Source organism: Phaseolus vulgaris, chromosome 3, assembly GCF_000499845.2.
Source record: "Phaseolus vulgaris cultivar G19833 chromosome 3, P. vulgaris v2.0, whole genome shotgun sequence".
NCBI classification, from domain to species: domain Eukaryota; kingdom Viridiplantae; phylum Streptophyta; class Magnoliopsida; order Fabales; family Fabaceae; genus Phaseolus; species Phaseolus vulgaris.
Window position 1 is genome coordinate 8,995,023 of NC_023757.2, and position 23,278 is coordinate 9,018,300.

The window sequence follows — 23,278 nt, forward strand, 5'->3', positions numbered from 1 at the left end:
AAAAAAATCTATTGAAACTTGTGGGAAAAGAAATAGAGAAAATGATTATATTTTTGGGTAAATAAGTTAAAGCTACGAACTTCAACTTTTGGAGAAGTTAAACTAAGAAAATTTATAAAAAAGAATATATTGTGCATAAATAAATTTTAAGTTTCAGAAAAATCAATTCATTTTTTTTTTCTTTTCTTTTACTTATTTAAAATTTTGTCCAAACTATATAATCTTATATATGCTATGCAACTTCATTAACTTATACGTTTTCGAATTCAAACATGTATTGTAGGATTAAGAATCGATTTATTAAACAAGAACATATAATGTAGAGTACAAATTCTTTTAATTATAGTATTCTATCGTAAAAACTATTAATCATTTGTTTGGACCAAGTAATCTGTAAAACTTTGTGAATAAATATTTAAAAAATGCATTTGTATTTATCGTTCATACATAGCTGAGGGACAATTATCTCCCTTGTCTATAATTGGTCTATAGGAGTAATTTACTTGGTAAAACAAAACCCTAGAATTCTCTTTAAAAAGAAGATGAAATTACAAGGAGAAGTTGGAAAAAGATGGACAGAATGTGATTACAGAAAAGGCCTAAAAAGAGAAGAGGGAGAACCAACCATTTTCCCAATCACAACAGATTTGAGCGAGGGGCTTGATAAGAGTTTCTGGCTTACACTTGACAACTCATGATTTTCAGCTTTCAAGACTATGAGTAACTTCTAATTTGATGCGGTCGGCCAAAACCTCATTTGACCTGAGATTCCCTTTTCCATCCACGATCATTGAATGCGACAAATATTTCGGGAATACAAAACAAAGATACAAATCTCAAATGAGCCTCAGTTCATACTCTCCAGCCATTGTTATGTATCTCACCCATGGAAGAGCCTGATACCCACTTTTCTCAATAATCTTCAAATATCTTACCTACAAATCAAAACATTTACACGGTTGAATAACTCCTTGATTAATTAATCAATCATTACCTATATTAATTGAATTTAAACACCTAATATCTCTAGACTCAAATATAAAGGAAAATTACCTAAGTTCATATTAATGTTAGCTAAGTTTATTTAATATTCTTAATTTCATAAAATAAAACAAAAAGTACATTCTCAAAATTGTGTAAACATAAACGTATTTTTGAAACAATAACATTAAATAGAGTTAGTAGAAATTTGTTTGTATTTAAACTTACTAAGCCTGTTTTTTTTGTTTGTATTTGAATTTAAAGAAAATGTATGGTAAACTTAAACATAATTTTCACACAATGTCATGTGGATGTTGATGTTTCGTTCAGATTACCTAGTCCCATCCGTTTCATTACTACTAGACAAAACTATTAATCATAGAAAAGTTGGAAAATTATGTATAATAGTATATCATCCATTTATGATGTCAAGTTCTTTCTTCCCATTAGTCATTAGTAGTTATTTTAAAATTTAATATCATCTATAAACACTCTTTCTGACCGGAATATCAATGCAACCGTGAAAACAAATGAATTTCAGAAGACCCATCGACTTAAAAATACAATCGTTGCTTCATGCATCGAGAAGTAATCAAAATGATAAGTGAGACACCAACAGACAAATAAAGACAGGGAAAGTGTGAGCAATACGATGTAGCGTGGACACCTATCTAGTTCTAAGTGAGTGTTGAACATGCTCCTGACACTAACTCTTATACATGCCAGACACTCCTATAATGGACACTCTTATACAATCATTAGGCGTCCGATAAAAAAAATGTCAGTTCAGACACTAGCTAAGACCCTATGAATGGACATGTCACTAGTACCATTAAAAAAAACATTCATTTGTTGGAATTCTTTTGTAAAGAAACCAAGTAGTGATTGCAAAATAATGTTTCTGAATATTTTTTAGAGAGGCTTGCTAGCGTAGGAAAAAGATGAACTTGTAATAATATAGAAATATAGATTATTAATTAGACCATTAGTATGTTCATATTTCATTCCATTTGAGTTTTTTCTCTCTCTCTTATTTAAGTAGTGTGCAATGTTCCAGTATCCTATATTGTGGATCTTAACCGTGTTCGATTATCTTTGTCAATGTTGTATCCATTACTGTCAGAGACTGTGATTCAGAATAGGAGATATATAACAGAGGAAATATTCATCTTTTAATAAGATATAGAGATGCATATAGGAATAGCAATTTTCAGAATATATGAAAAGTGTTGTACGCGTAGCAATACCTGAATCCCAGACACAGTAAAATAGGGTATCTCAAATTTTACGCGTATGGGAGCTTTTCTCTCGGGAGTTGCTTCCTCGTCTATTATACTGGGAAGACGAAACTCTGCCCTTAACATGTACTCCTGACGTATCAAACAACAGAACCAGATCCATTAGCTCTCAATCAAATTGTGCCATCAATTATGGGCGTTATTCATGGGTACAATGCAACTTCCTAGTGAATTAATACCTTGCCTCCGGGAAATGATCTTATTTTCCAGATTAATGCATCTTTTTCAGGTGCATATGACGCAGATCCCATTGAAGTCCGAACATTTGGATTGGTTGCGTCAGCAGGGACAGGCAACTCGATCTCAACATTTGTGGCAGTACTGTAAAATTCAATTATCTGAGTAGCCGGGGAAGTAAATACATATAGTAGTATAAATCTAGAGCAAACCACTCGTGCAGTCAGTACACAATATTAATCAGATTAAAAAGGAAGAGATATGAAGGAAGAAAATACCTGCGTTCCTTAAATTGACTCCTAGTTTTTACCATAATCTCGATCCGACTTTTTGAATGGTTTTCAACTTGTGCTTCCACCCAAATTAAAGGCTTAACCTGGAAACAGAGATCAGATAATCAACAAACTTGGAATAGTTTTTTCTCCAGTATGAGTGTAAACTATTTACTATGTCACCGCAAAGTCAGAATTTTATCTCATATAGAGAAAATGTACCTGTGTACTGAGCCTATATGTCATTAAATCAAATGACCCATCAGGAGGGATAAAGGAAATCGTTCGGTCATTCTCAAATCGGGCCAAACGCACACACCTTTGTCAAGTGTCAGCACATAATTTGAGAATTAGTCAAGAATAGACATAGACATCTTGTAGAAAGTATATATTTAAATTTGCACTCACAGTTATCAATCAGAGAATATAAGGAAGAGAATCATGCATACATACTGATGAAATTTGATGTCCTCCAAGTCAATTGCTTTTCCCTTGGTTGTTCTACCTTGTGCCTCTAATAATACTCTATCATTTAACCCAAGTTTACACTCAGGCATACCACTGCATTATACAAGCCATGGATTGAATATTCATGATTTAGATGAACACTCGAGCACAGAATTTAATTATACTAATAGATACTTCAAAATAAATGTACAGTCTTCTTAATCCAAACCACTATCAACTGTTAAAGTAGACTCTAAAATGAACCAAGTAGTAGAATCTATGTTCAATGTACACTTAAGACTGAAAATACGATAAAAAGAGCATAAAAGATTTATTTGTTATATTGCAGCTGATCTTTGTTACTTATAGAAGAAAGTTACATCACGAACACCAAAAGGTACAAGAAATTAATGCTAATAAGTAAACATCTCATAGTAGTTTTCCAATACAATTACTCACTACCTATATTCAATACCTATTCTGACACTCCCCGTCAAGCTCAAGCATACAAATTGTATGTACCAAGTTTGAAACAAATAAATTCAATCTGAGGTCTCAATAAAATACAAATTTCCTTGGATAGCAACTTTTCCCGAATAAAATGACAGCCAAGTTCTATGTGTTTAGTCCTCTCATGGAATACTAGATGGAAGCAATGTGGAGAGCAACTTGATTATCACAATACATCTTCATTTGTTGGATCTCACATAATTTTAATGCTTGAAGGAATTGTTTCACCTATATACAATTTCACAAGAGACATCATTGCCCTATATTCAACTTCAACACTAGATCAAGCAATCACATTTTGTTTCTTGATTTTTCAAGAAATAATGTTTCCTCTAATGAGAACACAATACCTGTAATGGAACATCTATCCATAGGAGATTATGTTCAATCAGCATCATAATATTCCGAAATTCGGGTATTTCTCTTTATCTTTGTACAACAGACCTTGCCCCGAAGCCTTTTTATAAGTATCTTAAGATGTGGATGCTAGCATTCCAACTATCAAAACAAGGATTTTGCATAAATTGACTAACAACACCCACTGCAAAAGATAGATCAGGTCTAGTAATAGTGAGATAAATAAGTTTCCCAACAAGTCTTCTAAATCTCTCTGGGTCAAAGAAGGGTTCATCTTTATCAACCATTAATATTTTATTTGGATCCATATGGCTATCTACTAGTCTATCGTCAGTCATGCATGTTTCTTCCAAGATATCTAAAGCATATTTCTTTTGAGAAACTACAACACCTTCCTTTGATTGACCCACTGCAATGCCTAGATAGAAAGTATTTAAGATTTTCAAAGGGCTTTGGTCTAAAAGTGAATACATAAGTGTTCCTTTAGCTACAAGATTCTAGTAGCATCATTTTATGTAATAACTATGTCATCAACATACACAATTAAATAAACACCTTTTCCAGGAGAGGTATGATGATAAAAAACTGAATGATCTGCCTCACTGCGTTTCATTCTATAAGTTTGAACAATATGAATGAATTTTCCAGAATGTAATTCACAAACCAAGTCAGACTCCCCCTCACAACAAAACCAAGAGGTTGCTCCATGTAAATCTCCTCTTCTAGATCACTCACGAAGGAAAACATTTTTTTATATCTAATTGATGGAGAGGTCAATGACGTATAGTTGTCATGGCAAACCAGAGACACATTGGTCATTTTGGCTGCGGCAAAAAATGTATCACCATAATCAAGGTCATAGATATGAGTATATCCTTTGGCCACCAATCTAGCTTTGAGGCCATCAACTTCACCATTTGGCCCAAATAATGGTGTAAACCCAACGACAACCAACAACCTTTTGTCTAGGTGGAAAAGAAACTAAGTCCCATGTACCATTACATTCAAGAATTTGCATTTCATCAATCATGGCTTGTTGCCATCTAGGATGATCAAGTGTCTCTTTCACACTTTTAGGAATGGTAACAGAAGATACAGAGGAGATAAAAGAACAATAAGAAGAGGAGAAACAATGATAGCTTATAAAATTGTAAATAGGATGGGGATTGCATGAAGAGCGAGTACCTTTTCAAATGGCATGTAGGCCGACTAGAATCTTCACTATCAGGAGACATAGTATGGAACAATGATGGTGAAGGACTTGATGAAGAGGACTCACCATGTGGTATTGGAGCAATCACTGGAGACAGTTGTTGGAAGGTGATAAGATGAGAAGATGGTCCAGGTGAACTGGGCTAATTATTGGGAGATGTTGGAAAAATGTTAGGAATAGGATACACAAAGGGCTCAACTAAGGCCATAGGTAAGACCAATTGGACATAGTTAACATCTTGTGGGGAGGAAGAGAAGAGAGGAGTTTCTTCAATAAAAGGTGACACTTATAGACAAGTGAAATCGATACCGTTCTTGAATACGAGAATATCCTAAAAAAGCATTTTATAACTCATACTGAAAGTTTATCCAAACCTAGAGGCACATTATGTACAAAAGACACACAACTAAAGACTTGAGGAGAAATGGGAAACAAAGGTTCATTTGGAAACACAATGGAATATGGAACTTTATTGTACAAAGAAGATGGCATTTTATTAATAAGATAATAGGCAGTAAGAATGGCATCACCCTAGTGATGGACAGATACATTGGCACCAAGCCTCAAGGTATGACTAGTATCAACTAAGTGTCTATTCTTTCTCTCTACAATACCATTTTGTTTAGGTGCATGAGGACAGGTGGACTGGTGCAAAATGCCATGTGAATTTAAAAGGGTGAAAAAACCCCAGATGAAAAGTAATCTTTGGCATTATCACTCCTTAAAATATTGATCACTTGGCCAAATTGGTTCTCGATTTCATTAAAGAAAGACACAAAGATATTCGAAAGTTCAAAACGATCATTCATTAAGTAAACCCAACCCAAGTACAACGAGAATATTCATCAATAAAAGTGACAAAATAACGAAACTCAAAGGATAAAACTCGACTTGGACCCAAATAGCATAATGAATTATAGAAAAGACAAAGTTGCATCCTAATTCAGTTCTTTTTGCAAAAGAAGACCAAATATGTTTTCCTAATTGACATGACTCATTCTAAGACTTGGAGTTTGCTAATTGGGAATTATCCTTTTTAATTTTGATAAATGTGGATGACCAAAGTGATCGTGTAGAAGCTTAGATGATGGGGATGCTAAACAAGATTTTGACGATCTAGTGCCTTAGATAGTAGAGTCCCCTAGACTCATGTCTTTCACCAATCAGTCGACCTATACTACGCTCTTGTATAACAAAAGAATTTGCATCAACAATTATAGAGAAATTTGAATTTTTAGTTAATTGACTTAAGGAAATTAGGTTAAAAGGACAATTTGGGACAAAAAGGAACATTGAGAATGTTTGTATCCACTTGAGAAAAGGAAGGCATATTGAAGGAAGAATTTGCCAACAATCTACACTCCACAACTAGTGATAACTATTAAACTTTACAAATAATTGTGGAGGAAGAGTATGAGAGAGTAGGAGAGAGGAGCATCTCTTCCAAAGCTGAAACTAGAGGAACAAGGACCAAAACAAGAACAAGGAGGTCTAGCGAGCCTTGTGGAGAAGACGCAGAGTAGATTTGGTGATGGGAAGGTGGCATGTGACCTTTACGTGTCAATCTGCAGCAAATGGAGATGGCATGTGTGACGAGTTGGGTTGGACATCGCACGACGAGACACCAAATTCGACGGTTGACGAAAAAAAGGTGGTCACCAGCAGTAGACACAGTGACAAAAGGTGGAAAACGTTGACAAAACAATGACTAGGTAGAGATGGTGCCAGTGGAGGATGATGGTGGACAGTGGTGGAGAATCGTAAAACTAGCATAGAGGGATCGACTCGCTCTGATACCAACTTTAGACTAAAAATATGATAAAAAGAGCTTAAGAGATAGATTATCTCTCAACTGATCTTTGCTATTTATACAAGAAAATTACATAAGGAAATCAAAAGGTACAAGAAATTAATGTTAATAAGTAAACAACTTATATAGCAGTTTTCCAATACAACTACTTACTACCTATATTTAATACCTAATCTAACAGTAACTATTCCCTAATCATGTATTGTTAGCACCAACTCTTAAAAAATTTTAACTATACTAAATGAGTGAAGCAATCCAATGTCTAATCAGCAAAAGAAAACGACATACTCCAAAATACTATTTTCATTTGCACTTCTTAGATTTTAGCAAACCTTTACAACATTTTTAAAAAATGTTGGATACAATTACGAGAGAAGAGAATCAAAACCAATATGGGAGGAAGAACATCCAGATTCATCACACCAATGAAGCCTAGATACTCCAAAAAATGGAAAAATATTGATATCCTACTTGTGTCGAGTACTGATACCCCCGACTACCAGTTCAAGAAGTATTTGAATTTTAAAAAAGTCGTATGACGCATCTGATTGTTAAACTCGGATACAATAAATTACACGTTATTGCATAGAGTCAAGTCAATAATTGTTTTGAGTTAACCAAAACTGATTATGATATGCACAGAAACTATACTTTTTGTTATGATTATGAAAGGAACAGTGAGGAAGAAATGGGCCAATTAGAGCCAAATAGTGAGGGTGGACTAAACTTTATGTCATAGGAAAAGTTTCAAAAAGAATAGGGATGCTCTGAGTTGGCATTGGCAATGGAGTGAGAGAAATGACATGAGGTTTAGTTAATTATATAAGGACTCAAGGGAGAGAAAAGACGGATGATAGAATTACTAAGAGGAGAGAGAGGATCACCGAAAATCTTCTCTCATTTAAGGGGCCACTTTCTGGGCTGATAGAATTGTTCTACCAAAATTGTCCTCATTTTTTGTTTTACAAAATGGTTTAGGCCTAACTCAACCTTAGCAATGACCCCACTAAAATATCCTCCCTACATACGTATTCATGTGGCCAGTCCAATTTCTTCAATTCAAACACCTTCGCCAATGGAAACATTTTGAATTAAGGATTTGGGACCACTGAAACATTTTGAGCATAGAATTTCCTAGAACTAAATGAGGTATATTCATAAACCACAAAAAATATGTATTAGATTTGCTAAAGAGACTGGGTTGTGAAACTGTAAAGCAGTAGAAACTCCTACTAAACAGAGACTAGGAACAAATATATAACACAAAACTTGTGTATGAAAGAGCCTCTCAACCCTGTCGTATATATATAAATTATGTACAAGAGGTTTGCCACAACTAGCAAGTCAGCTAGATGTTAAACTGAAGTACCCTAATCACCAGGACTTTAACACTTTGTAGCTGTTTATATAATTTTGATTTATCAAAAAGGGTCACAAGGAAGAGGCTGTAAGAAGCATGGGAACTTGCAAATAGAAGCATGCAAAGATGCAAATTGAGCTGGGAGAAGCAGGGGATGTCAAATCATTATAGCATTTTGCTGAAGGATGATAGGATGGAAAATGTGCAGTGCTTGTAAATTTTTAGGGAAACAAAGGATGATAGGATGGAATAACTTAAGTGAATAGCAGTATATCCTTCATGAAAAACGTCCATATATACAGACTAAGTAGCACTGTTTCCTAGGCTATGAATAAGTGGACTGCTACATGCTATACACTATTTTTTATGAACAATAAATGCAATTAACATGTGAGAGACACATGAGTCACATGTGAATGCAATGACTATCCCCCTCAAGCTTACTAAGCTTTAAGCTTCTCACAAATAAACCCCTTTAAAATAGATAAAATATAGCATGGGATACAACAATGGAAAAATGAGCATTGCTGGAGAAACAGCACAACAAAATGGCTAGAGTGATTATAGTTATGGATAGATGGTTAAAAGTAACCGAATAGAAAACTTATCCAAAATCACAGAAAACTGGAAACACATCAAATATTTCAAGGTGATAACAAATCAGATCTTAGTATAAATGGAAAAATGTAGCTGAGAGTATCTAAACAGAATCAGAGAATTTGATAACAAAGGTACGAATAAGATCAAATACACCAAACACATGTCCACACTGCTGGAGTTGACACAACTAAGCAAGGATAGGCAATTGGAGATTGACATGAAGTGGTCAAACAATAGAGGTAATGAAGAATAACTTCTCTGAAGAAATTCAACAGCGCTTGACAGATGCCAGAAATAACTAGTCGAAAGTTTTTCAGCAGTTGCTGGGAAAGTAACTGGGAGTTGAAGCTCGCCTAAAACATTGTCAAAAAAAAATTTCTACAAGCTTGTTAAAATGGTCACTCGCAGTGACAACTTGCTAGAACAGGTCGCCAAAAAAAATACTTGAAACCTCTTCACCATTGAATCTTCTTTCATACCAATAGTTTTCCCTGCTTACATGTTGGTTCATGTGTGTGGTTTTTTAATGGAGTTCCTTTTGAGATATTCAGAGAAATCAGAATGCTCTTTTGAGTTTCTTTTTTCATTTTTTTCTGGTTAAAGGAATTCCTGATCCTCATATGCTGCATTCTTCTTCACCTTTCACTACTCATAAAATCTAATCTTACCCTACCCTAATCCCCTGAAGATTTAAGAAAATGAAAACCATAGCGCTAAGTGCTAACCCAATTAACTAATAGCCCATGATAATGGCTTGAAACTCTAGTTTTCAAAGAAAGTATAAAGCAAACCTCAGATATGTTCTCATCTTCAATGCCCCAACCACATCAGACCTAATTATTTGCCCATTGCTATTGACAAGCATGTTAACACTCTCCACCACATCCAAGAAAACCTGGAAAAAGAAGAATATTAATTGGTAGTCTAGACCGTGAAATTACAAGTCAAGATAAATTCTAATGCCCACCTCATTTTTCTTGTAGCTCACTCCTTCACTGCGCCAGGATACAGCATTTGTCACAGCCATGGGAGGTCTCTGTGTAACTTCCATTTTATAAGCATCCGTCTTGATAAACTCACTAAGAATCTTTGCCTCAGTATATTGGGGGTAGCCAAAGTCCATTATTTCATCAAGCAGTTCATACTGTAAAGGACATATCCGTAATAAACATTTTGCCCAGAAAGACTAATTCAGCTGTTAAAGAAACTGGTGTTCAAAGGGACACTAGCATTTTACCACAACAACAAAGTTGTCCCTAAGAGATTCCTCTTCCAATTCTTCAAAATAATGCTTAAACACCTGCCTCAAAGACACGAACCATTCCTATGAATCATTATCGCTATGACAAAACCAAGCCTTCAATTCAAAACCACAATTAGAAATAACACACTTACATCAACAATACGATGTAGGAAGAAAAGAAGGCTAGCAGCATTGCAGTTTTGTCTGGTAGCCGTCATGAGGAAAATATTGCTATGCTGTATAAACAAGTAGGTCACGCCATTATCATACACAACCGGATCTTGAGACTGCGGATCTCCCTGCAACAATTTGAAAAACAAGCTTCACTATACAAAAATCAAAATTCTCCATTCCAATTCCACTCCTATTAACATAAAATCTAGCCTAGCTTCGACAAAAACATTATAAACTGCATCAGAAACAGCAGAACAAATTTCTCAAAACAGGAGCTGAAACGAGAATATAATTGATACGTTACTTGGTGCTGAGTTAAACAAATAATCATATCATAGATTGGTCAAAAGAAGGAATGAACCTCTTTTTCAATTAGTTTGGTGAAGAAGCGTTCGGCTTCGACGGCGGTGACATCGCCGCGGTAGTCGCGCCAAATGAGGACGCGGCCTTTGATGTCGAGAAGGAACAGAGCAGAGACTGCCCCTGACATTGGATTGGATCAGATCGGAATCAGAAAGGGATCGGGATCGGACAAGCGTTGCAAAGAGGGAGAAACGCTAGGGTTCAGCGAGCCATGTCAGAAGCTAAACCATGGTAGAGTAATTGGGTTTCGCACACTGCGTGTAGGAATTGAACCTTTCGATTTTGTTTCTTCTATCTATCGCTGCAATGTAATGTCGGATTCCATTCAAGGTGGGGGTGGGTTGAAACTCCAAACCGCGACTACGAAGTATGACCATACGACGACGTTCCGCCAATAAACAATAAAAATTAAATAACAATTTAGTCCACCAAATATTTCCTCCTATTAATTTTTCTTTTTAGATTTGTTTGTGTTATTGTAAGTTTTCAACAATTATAAGCATTATTTTCAGCAACATGAAAAAAAAAACAGTAAATTGATTACGTACATAAATTGAAAAACTTGTGACGCCTAATTTAGAATGAATTTTCCAATTTTCTAATCAATTTTTTCGTAAAAAGTTAAAAACCATTTTATTTCAATTCAAAATCTCAAATTCACTATTTTAATTTTAAATCACTTAATTATAATATGCAAGACATTATTAGTGAAAATATCTTTTATTAGGGTGGTTAAAAAATAAATTCAATCAAATTAATATTAAATTGAGTTACATGAAAAAAACTGAATTATTTAAAAAAAATTACACTAAATTGTTCTATAAATTTAATTTTTAAAAATTGACTTAATTCTAAATAAAGTTATTTCAACTGAATTGGACTATAATTTATAATATTCAAAAACACATTTTAAAATAAAATATCAATATATAATAATCTAAACAATTTATATAGTTAAACAATTATATAAAAAATTCAATTTAGTTTAATTTATGTAATTCTGTACAACACGTTCAAAATTATTATATAATTCAATTCTCTTAAATTACTTTTAAACTTTAGTATAAGTTTATAATAATTATTTCAATAATGTATTTTGTCTACTTATAATATAGTTGAATTCAACTCATTCAAAATTATTATACAATTCAATTCTCTTAAATTACGTTTAAAGTTTATTATAAGTTTATAATAATTATTTGAATCATGTATTTTATGTACATGTGTCTATACGAGCCTTAAATTTAAGATATGGGTATTATATGAGACCTAAGTCTTGAAAATAAAATAAAAAAATATTATAATAATAAAATTAATATTTAAAGTTGTAAAGAAGTGTGAATTAAAAAATATATATAAAATGTATAAACATTATAGAAGGTCTTAAAAGATATATAATACAGTAAAACTTCATATAAAAGACTTATAAAATCTCTTTTTTCTCCACTGGGATGCAGTCTTTATTGTAGTGCAAAACAAGGACAATACTTCAAAGCCTCGGTAGCAAGTCATTGCAGTTGATCCTCTCCCTTAAAAAATTAATTTAATATCGTGTGAACCAATAGTTCACATATTAGATATTAAATTGATAAAAACTTCTTTCATTGTAAATGTTCTTATACAACCTAATGTTTCTTGATCTACTAAAACAATTAGATTATTAAACATTTATTTAGTTGCTTTGTTGTATTACATTTTTTTATAAGTCTATTTTATGTTATTAATTTTATTCAAAGGACATAATTAATTTGAAAGAAAGAAAGTGTAGTGAAAAGAAAGTTCTAAACATGAACATGATAACTAAATATTTTTTTTTAAACTATCCACTTTTTGTTTTATTAACTTATGCTTTGGTTAATTCATCGACAAATTTTTTTATTAATTTTTTAAAAGTTGGAATTAAGCAACAAGTATTGCTAGCAAAGAATTTACAAACTAAGCATTAAGTGTACGTAAGTATGGTAAAACAGGTCAATTTCGACTCGATTCGTTGGTGACTTATCAAAAGTGGGGTAGGGCGGATTGGCTCGTTAAGGTTGTGCGGGCTAGAAATAGTAACTCGTCCCGTCTTAATTTTGGATTGGCGGGTTGACAACAACGTTTCAATAATTTTAATTTTTTTACTTTTTTTGTAATTTTTTAGTTTTAGATTTATTTACTTGGTTATAATAATTGATATCACTTTTTGAACAATAAAAATACAAGAAAGAGTAGTAAAATTAAATCAAATTTTAATATAAAAGAAAGCTAATATCTAACAAAATAAAGTAAATATCAATAATACTTTAATGAATGAAATGATATATAACGAAATTAATGTAAATAAAGTTATATATAAAACATTAACCATCGTCAGTTTTTATTCCAAAAGCATGAGATCCCTCTTTAAAAAAGTGCAAAAAAAAAAATAAAAAAGGGCAAGCTGACATAAATATTATTGAGTATCACCATTGGAACGCATTCAATTGATTTTGATTAAATCTCTTTTTATCATAAATTGCACATGTGAAGATAAATGCGATCAAGGTAATTTGTTTCATTTTTGTTGAGAATTCTAACCACTAAGGAGAAAGCTACCCTAACAAATTCTTTATCTTTGTTTAAACCACTTGATCAAATAAATGAGTTTTAAATTCTTTATCTTTGTTTAAACCACTTGATCAAATAAATGAGTTTTAAATTCTTTATCTTTGTTTAAACCACTTGATCAAATAAATGAGTTTTAAATGCCTTGAGCTAGAAAAAAATAAAGAAACAATGTCATTCCATAGAGAAAATGAAAACATGTTGATGTGAATGATATGATAAATCTGCATTCTAAGTAGGGGTAAGCATCTTTTTATTAAATAAGGATTGAGCTTGTCAAATATTGAGAAAATTGAGTTTCATTTTAACAGGCTCGTCGAGGAGACATTCATTACCAAGTTTTAGAAAAATGTCAATCTTATCACATTGGTTGATGAGTGATTCTTAGCCATTTGGATACTTTGAACATAAGTGATTCCACTAGTGTAAAAATGACTTATTAAGATAGTTGTACAAGAATTTTTATGATGGTTTTAATGACGATATATATTCAAGTGATATAGAAATTTGCACTTTTTATGTCGGTTGAAAAGCTAGCATAGTAACTGTTGTATATAAATTGTCATAAAATATGCAAACTATCTGTCATAGTATGTTCGGATGAAACTTTTTATGATTAGTATCTCTAGAACAATCTAGAAAATATGGCTTATTATGATGGTTCTCATCAGAACTGTAATAGTAAGTGATTTTCTATGACAAATATTTCTACCACCCGTCATGATAAATCAAATTGGACATATTGCAATAATTGTCATACTAAGTTTGTTTTTTTATTAAAAATGTTTACTTTGATCAATTTTTCGCCATTCATTAATAATGATCAACTGCATATCAATGTTATCCATTGCATACAATTTCTAGACAAAGCCATTAATTGATAAATATTGTACAAAAAAGATAAATATAACATTCATTGTATATTTAAATAAACAAATAAATTTTTACATCTTATCATATACACTTAAAAAAAATGAAGTTCACTACATTCACTACAAAAAAAGATATTTTTAGTGGGGGTTATATTTGACATTACCGACGATTTTAACCTCCGTTAAGTGTGTTACCTGCGGTTTGCTTTTCTCCTGGAACTAGCGTTGCTAACTGATTACCGGCGGTTTCTAAGAACCCCTGGAAAATAATCACTTTCCGACGGTTTGAAAACCCCCGCTATTACCGGTTTTGAACGTATTCCCGACAGTTTGGGGAACCTCCACTATTTCCGACGATTTGAAAACCCCCACTAAATTCAAAACTGGAATTGAAAAAAAGGAAGAAGCAGGTGAAAGATGAAACCCTTATTTAATTCTGCATTTTCTCCACTCTCATATTTTGAAATTCCAATTTTACCCGTCAAAATAAATTATCTCTGTATTCTAAATTCCCAAACGTTTGAAGTTAAACTTTTTTTTTCTAAAATTATAATCCAAAATATAAAATATGTATAATTTAAAATCTATATTTTGTATTTTGCATCATACAATACATATTTCTACTTGAAATTGTAAATGTATATTTTTAAATAGAAACAATTTTGGAATGTATTTTTTGAAACCTGAAATATATTTATTCCCATAAGGTTAATTATACATCTAAATAAAATCACATTTAATCTTAAAATTTACTTATAGTTGTTTTTTAATATTTAAAAGTTAAAAAGATATACAAAATTACGTTAAATTTTAGAAAAACAAAAATAATTCAAGTTTTTTACATTTTACTCCAAATCAATGCCCTGAGACAATTTCGTTCCCATATCACGTTCCCTGATTTGTTCATTCTTCAAATTCCCAGCATTCAAAATCGCAATTGCAAAGCATAATTCCAATAGCTTAGGAGCTCTAACGCCATTCGAATACAATAAAAAAAAACAAATAGGAACAATTCCAAAAAAAACCTTAAAGTTCTTTATATAACTGCATTCCACCTTCAAGAAATTTTTATCCCATTTTTCTCTTAGGGAAATCTGCAAAATGGAAGAGAAAGTAAAGTACCATTTTTATCTTCGATACAATCAAAACAAAATCCACAGATAACTAAAACATATGAAATCTTAGAAAGTTAAAACAATTCCTATTACATTCTTTGGCTATGATTGCTGATGTTGATCATTTGTTTCATCATTAGGAACACTTCCTCGATTGGATGCCTAATATATAAAAATAGTTATAATAAGTAGCATTCCAATTACAATATAAAATATATATTAATTTAATAAAGATTACCGGTGATGCATGAAACATAGCAAAATCATGAGGCAACTCTTCGAAATAGTTTTGCACAAAAAAAGTCATCATTGCTTTCATTTCATTGACTTGTGATGTCAATATAGAAACCTAATTTATAACACAAAATGAATGAAATCAATCACTTGCCATCAAAATACTATTGCCAAATCAAATCGGTCAACACCACAGTAAAAATTAAAATATAATAATGTACAATCACTATAAGAAAATCTTAATTTAGCTGCAAACAAATATTGAAGGCCATAAGTGGACACTAAATAGTGTCCATTAAACCTTCACTAAACCTTCATTATTAAAATAAATTAAATAAGGTGTGAGGAAAGCGTGAGTTATTCCCACGTAAACTTAAAAAAAATAAAAAATAAAAATAAAAATAATGGTTGCGTTGCTGAAAGGGCAGCTACTAAAATTATAAAAATAATTAAAATTTAAATATTTGAAGGTTAAGCCCACGCTAAAAGTTTTAAAATTAAATTTAAATAATATGAAAGTTAAGCCCTCACAAATTACACACAAATAATTAATTTTAATTTTTCTTTCATTTTTCAATTCTGAAGAATTCTCTCCTACTCACTTCACTCCACTTTTCCTCATTAGGCATCAGCAACATTCTCACATATATTTCAGTATCTTCAATTGCCCTTCTTTGTATCTTGTAGTCAAATTAGAAGCCGGACCAGGAAGGCCTTGTTGGGAAGAAAAGGAATCAAGAAAGCTTTTTACTAAATTTACATCCACATCTACTGGAGAAAAATCCTCGTCCATATTATGTTCTGATGCATTTGATGTTCCCTGAAAGTGCAAGAACAGAACAAAACATCAGTCTAGCAACTGGTATTAAATTTATCATTTTAAGATTTGTTATATATGAAATAAATATTTTAAAGACTATTTTTTTACTATTTAGGAAACTTGATATTAAAATTAGAGGATTAAATCAATGTCAAATGAATGATAGAAGTAATGATAAAACAATAATATCATAACTTAACAACTGTTAAAACAATAAAATAATACTTTTATTTGATGAAAATTAGATATTTATTTTTAAACATGTTACGTAGTAATAACCATATTTGTTTCAAATATTTATTTTTATCATTACACGGTAAAATAATAATAATTATCATATTACAATAAGAGATCTAAAAATATATAATATTTACTCTACACCATATTTGACTATTATCTTGAATTTTAAAATTGATTACTAATTGGATTTCGAATTTTACAGGTACATGAATTTTATATATGTGTGTATATTTCTAGTTTTTTAATATTTATGATATAGGATGATGTAGTTTGTAATCATCCCTTTTTAAGATTATAATATTGTTTTTCGTCATTTTTTGAATTATAAATTAGTATTATTAACTTTTCATGTTAATAATGTAAACTTTTACAAAGACAATACACATCCTTATTAAACCCACAACATTTGAGAGCATTCAAGCATTCAAGCATTGACAAAGGCATTCAAGCATTGCGACGACGGAGGCATTCAAGCATTGCGACGACGGAGAGCATTCAAGCATTGTGTCCTAATACTGTAAGTTTCACATTTCCTTTCGTTTTCAATCCATCTACAGTAGCTAATTTGTGTTTCGTGGCTCAAGGCTCTTTGTGGCGGATTGGGATTGCGGAGGAACAAGCCTCGCGACCACGCTTTCGGCGTTGGCGAACCCTCGTTTTTGCTTCCGCAACAGAGTTGTGCCTCATTCTACTGTGAGTTTTCTCGCTTCGTTTCTATCTTGATTTTTTTCATTAGAGTGAGGAGCCATGGGTATAACAGCGTCTTCTGGATCACTAATACCTAGGTGGATGCTTAGGTAGTGGAATGGTTTTGAAAGGTAGTGGAAGAAGAAGCGTTGGGACAAACATAAGCTTAAGCTAAGCTAACCTCCAGTGTTTTATATGGCATGGTTTTGATTTATGGTTAGTCTTCCAGTTGCTTAGAATGTGTTCTTTTGATGCTGCAGTCATGGAATCTTTGTACCTATGCAATTTGGATTGCTCTAATGGACTTAGGTTAGGTTGTTATGTTTTGTTGAATGTGTGGAAGGTATAAATTAAGAAGCCTAAGTTTATAAGAAGTTTGGCTCTCTTATTAATAAAAAAATATAGAATAATTATGCAGTAAAAATCTGCATAATTTCCAGCATTAGCAATACAAGTAGCAACATGGCTTTACAAGCATTACCATGCCTTTACAGCAATATAACACCAGAATTCCAGCACTGCATTCGCATGAGAACATATAAAAAAAAAGTGATTCAACAACAAAAAATAAAAGACAACATAAGAGACTAACTAAAGCACTGAAATGGTCGAACCAAGTAGCAGCAGGGACAGTAACAGTTGAACATTAGGGAGACATAAACCAGAACATATCTTTCTTTGTAACAATTTTTCATTTCTTTGTTCTTCTTTTCTTATATATGTAATTATCTTAAAATGTTTTCCGAAAACTAAGCTCTAAACTTATTATTTTTAAATAAATTATGCAAATTAGTAGAGAGATTTTTTTAAACAAATAATTACAAAAAGTAGAGATGATATATATTTTTATTATAAGTGATGCAAATATGATAACTTATAATAATCTACCAGAATCAACATTTATGTGAAGTACAGAAGACAGTCTAGTTCAAGAACAAACAGTTTTGGTATACTTGGATTTGATTTGGTGCTGTGCTACTAAGTATGGATACTACGTTTTTACTAGTTATTAAGAGTGTTTTAGGATCAAATTAAGAGTGAAGAATTGATGAGAGCATTAGGTTTCTAAAAATCAGAAAAGCGATTATGAAGCCTTGAATGTGTGAGTATAAGGTATAGGATATAAAGCCATTCATAATGTCAAAGGATGATTTCAAATGAGAGATTGAAAAGGAACAACAATATATCTGGTTGGATAATTAAAAAACTCATTCTGTCACATCCCCTCGCACTTATCTTATACAAAACCATTGCACCATGTTGTTTCTAGGGTAACTCAAATTTTCACTACATAAGCTTCAGGTTACTATTATTATGCTATAATGCTATGTTGTGGAACCATTCCTAAAACCTATGGTTGATTCTGTCAACAAAACAGCTCTTCCCCTTAGGCCAACCTATGTAAACCTCTACAAGTGGCCAGAATCTGATGTAGAATTTGTGAAGAGTGTGGATTCTAGCATCCGTGTAGGTTCTAATGTGCAAACAAAAGGAGTTGATAGCTTCTCCTGTAGGCAAATGTACCTGAGGAGCTACAAATTCTCAAAGAAGAAAGTTGGTGTCACAGAGAAGACCCTCAAGTGTTTCAATAAACTAAAGGAAGGGGTGGCTTGTGTGAGTAATAAACTAAAACTGAAGGGTAAGAATAGGGTTCTAGGGAGAGCCAAGGATGTTCCTTTTGCTGCCTTCTCAATCTTTCAAACATTTCTACCCTGCTCTGCTAAGGTTGATGTTCTTCATGATTTTAATCCAAATTCTCAATCTACATGCTTCTTTAGCTTTTCATGTTCTGCTACTTTATACTATGTTGTTCTATCTATGTTCTTTTTTCCTCCCTTTTTTTCTGATTTAAAAAAAAACAGAAGGAAAAGATAAAGAAGTGTTGTATACCAATTTCAAGCAAATTTGCAGCAGTGTTTTGCCAATTTCTTTCTGCTGCAGATTGATTTAAGTTGTTACCTCTTGTAATTATGTGAGAAAGAACTTGAATAAAAATTATATAAGCTTTTTTTTTATGTGTCTAATATGTATTATTATTAGTTGATTTGTTTGTAAATACTTTAGTACCATACAAGTGTGTATTGGCCCTTTCCAGTGCCTACGAGGTGTTATGTTGTGTTAGACAAATTAATCTTATGAAGTAATTATATATGATTAGCTGATAGGAAATTTATTTAGAATTAAAAATAGTTAAGAAAAAATATTCTAACATTTAATTAAGCAAAGATAGTTATATGTATTTGTAGAAACTAATAAATGTTAGGTAGGACAGATGTGAGTATCCTTGAAGCTTGAATACTGGCAGGAGATCTTTGAAGCTCTAGGTTCTGGTATTCACACATATTTTTGTCTTTAACTGGGACTGGCTAGCTATTTGAATTTCTCTGGTTTTTGAATTCCTTCAATTCATTAATTCATCTTATGCTTTCTTAGATTCTTTGTCTTTATTACCAATATCCATTTGAATTTAAATTATGCTTTCTTAGATTCTTTGTCTTTATTACCAATATCCAGACTGATATGTGAGGTAGGATGTGGAAACACTTGCCAGGGGATTTGTGAAGCTTTAGGTTTTGTTACCCTTACATTTCTTGTGTCTTTATTTGTGATTGACTAAACTTCAATTTTGGATTCTAAGTTTTGGTTGGATTCATTGTTAACCTTGTAGTGTGACTGACAGTCTGGCAGTTCTTGTGGGTTTAGAGGTCCTGAAATTTGGATTCATCTATTCTATTCTAACAATTGTTTTGCACTTTGCAAAAAATCAAACTACCCTATACCTGAAACGAATGAATTTAATATTCTAGTACTTGGCATGCTTTTCTTTGGCATGTACTCTCACAGTGTTATATTGACTAATAATTTCATCACTACTATATACATATATTCCATGCAGAAAAATGGATCGAAGTTGGATGTATGAACGACTTGATCCTTCAAGGAGACTTAGCAAACAATTCATTACTGGAGTGAGTGAATTTGTTTCAAAGGCAATGGATCAAACTTTTTATACTTTAGAAGGAGGGATAAGGTTGGGGTCCCCCATTACAGTCCACACCTACTCCCTCATCATTTCATTTCTCTAGTGCTCCATCCGTTCTTGTGACTCCTCAAATTCTAGTTCAACCCACTTATACATTAGTTCAGCCCACTCATACATCAGTTCAGCCCACTCAGGCATCAGTGCAACCCTCTGATACGCCAGTACAACCCACGCCTACTACGCACCATGATATCCCTGATGAAGAACATGATGGTAGTGGAAGAGTCATCATTCGACCAGTGGGTAAAGGGTAAGTTTATGATCACATTGAACTTTATTATGAATTGTTTCCTATACTTCATGTTTAACATTTTGGTTTGCATGTTTTGTAGATGGACACCTAATCATTGTGCTACTAAGGCAATTGGGCATGCAATTAGGTCACAATTTAGGGGTCCTTACTATCATTATGACGAAACACCAGAGGAAGTCCAACTTAAATGGTGGACTGAATTTAAGGTGATCATAACATAGCATTTTCGATCATTTCGATTTAAGTATTTATTTATATTCATCAACTTCTATTTAAATTTGTTGTTCTTTTTATAGACTCGAGTGACTTGGGCCCCTCATGATGAATGGCAAATTAGAAAAGTGTACGAGTCAAAGATGAGAAAGCGCCTTTCTGATATGCTTGCTAAAGCTAGGATGAAAGCGACTAGACCTAACTGGATTAGTGAACAAGCATGGATTGGTCTCTTGGACTATTGGGATTCAAAAAAGTTCAAAGAATAATCAATCCAAAATAAATTGAATAGGTCATCAACTCGAGGTGGGGCATTGCACTCTACTGGTCGTAAATCACACCTCGACATTGCATTGAGCCTAGTAAGTATCTATATTTCGTTGCATAAGCTTAAATTTAGTAGATAATATCTAATGTTGGTAACCTTTTCATTTATTTCAGGAACGAAATTTTGGTCGGCCGGTTGAACCTGATGAATTATTCATGGCCACACACACTAAGAAGGATGGACTTTGGGTAGATAGTCGTGCCAAACAGACTTATATAAGTTATTGCTCTACTTTTCTATACATGATTTATATTCCTTAGTATTGCCCCACTTACAATTTTCACAATGAACTAGGAAACCTACCATGAGCGATTGAAAGCCCTCCAATCAGACAACTCTGAAGGATCATCTTCCAACTGCCAACCGATCAATCTAACAACAAAACTTCAATGCTGGAAGGATGTTGCTGGAGGCAAGAGTAGAGGTCGATGTTATGGCACTGCAGACTTGGCTTCCAACATTCGCCATGGAGTGTCTTTCCTAACCCAACCTTCAATATTTGCTCCTTCTAGTGATTACTTTTCTCTTAATGAACAATTTCATCAACAAGTGATGCAAGCAAATGAAAGAGCCGATTAAGCAACTCAAATAGCTGCTCAAGCAAATCAAAAGTGTGCAATGTTAGAGGATAAAATAAAGTTCATGGAGCAAAAATTAACCATGATGATGGAGCGGCAACAAGTTGACACCTCAACATGCACAAGTCAGGTTCACCCTCACTATGCTCGGAACCTTGATGATCAACCCCTGCCTTGAGTTCATCATTTTGTAAGTTTTCTTAAAACCTTTCTTAAGTTTGGTTTGTAGTTTCCTTGACAAGAATTTATGCAATGCTACAGAAAGACATGGAGAGGTTGAGTCATTTATGTATTACTCACATTGCATGCATGACTCTTTGCATGTTTTTATCTTCTTGGCAGTCTTGTGATGAGCATGTTTTTATCTTCTTGGTAGTGTTGTGATGAGTGAGTGTGTTCATGCAGTAAAAGTTCGTGATATAAGAAAGGGAAAAAGGATTGCAATTTTGGGTAAGTATCTTATTGGCAGTGTGTTCATGCAGTAACTCTCATTTTTCTGTTTTGGGTTGTGACATCTATCTTTGCTTAAAACATTTGGCAAGTGTCATTGCCTTTCAATGTTCAATCACAAACTTCTTCATTTTGGTGTAATTAGATTAACTGTGGAAATCAATCCAAAAATTAGAGATGGTATTGTTTTATATTTGGATTATGCATGGATCTGTAAATTCGGGTCGATTCTCCTCAGTTTTGAATCATGGTACAGAGTTGAGTAACTCATGGGATTTCATGGTACTGGAATGGTACTGTTTCTAAGGCCAAATAATTGCATTTTGATTATGGTGATCAAACTCTTAACGCCACCCTAAGAAAAATGTGAAGAGTGGCTTGCTTGAATTGACTTTTACAATTTGTTGTTGGCCATTATAAACCCCCTTTATCCTTTTCTTTTTTCCTTTTATTTTTGGCGAAAACTTGTTTTATTCTCCTCAGCATCTTTATGGGGCTTATATGATGAGTGAGCCCTGTAGTAGATGGCTTGCTTAATAATTCATATTACAAAGAAAAGTTAACTGCACGGCCACATATGTATCTGACAAATAATTTTTACTGACTTGCATTAGTTAGTTTGTTGCCTTGCCTCTGAACACTAACATGTGGAGGAACTTCTCAGTACAATACAATTGGAATAGAAAACTTCATTCTATTAATTTATTCATCATTATTTTTTTTATCTGTGAGTGCTATAGACTCTTATATTATGCATGTTTTGTTAAGGTTGAATTCCATGATGGAATACAGCTTTACAATCAATGATGGATTTATATATACATGACCCTACCGATTGATTGGGTTAGTGCTTAGTTATGTCATGACAAGCATTGAACTGTGATGGTCCATTAGTGTTACGATTCCTTTGCAAGGATAATAATGTAACAAATTAATTGTTACCTATGTTGGCCCTACACCGCATCAAAACCATAGACAATTTTCAATGGAATGCCTTAAAAAACAACTGTTCTTTTGCAGCCACCAAGATATCACTGTACATGTATATTAGCTT

General features: G+C 32.8%; 1 protein-coding gene and 1 long non-coding RNA gene across 5 annotated transcripts; one reads left to right on the top strand and one right to left on the bottom strand.

Moving 5' to 3' along the window:
* Window positions 1-387: 387 nt before the first annotated feature.
* On the bottom strand, window positions 388-11,403 carry LOC137806574 (AP-1 complex subunit mu-2-like). The gene is made up of 11 exons (XM_068606776.1): window positions 10,804-11,403; window positions 10,421-10,567; window positions 10,263-10,325; window positions 9,993-10,169; window positions 9,817-9,920; window positions 3,182-3,289; window positions 2,951-3,047; window positions 2,735-2,832; window positions 2,459-2,600; window positions 2,229-2,351; window positions 388-935 (listed from the first exon to the last, which is right to left on the bottom strand). The coding sequence occupies exons 1-11, from the start codon at window positions 10,930-10,932 to the stop codon at window positions 837-839; spliced, it is 1,287 nt and encodes a 428-aa protein (XP_068462877.1). The 5' UTR covers window positions 10,933-11,403; the 3' UTR covers window positions 388-836.
* A 5,679-nt stretch (window positions 11,404-17,082) lies between these two features.
* LOC137806575 (uncharacterized) lies at window positions 17,083-22,437 on the top strand. 4 transcript variants are annotated; one of them, XR_011080366.1, is made up of 8 exons: window positions 17,083-17,189; window positions 17,257-17,365; window positions 17,458-17,575; window positions 20,256-20,652; window positions 20,735-20,861; window positions 20,952-21,230; window positions 21,310-21,964; window positions 22,180-22,437. It is a non-coding gene; the product is annotated as an uncharacterized lncRNA (long non-coding RNA). The 4 variants fall into 4 exon arrangements; XR_011080367.1 differs by having other exon boundaries at window positions 17,474-17,575; XR_011080365.1 differs by lacking the exon at window positions 17,458-17,575 and having other exon boundaries at window positions 21,310-21,415; window positions 21,491-21,964.
* Window positions 22,438-23,278: the final 841 nt, after the last annotated feature.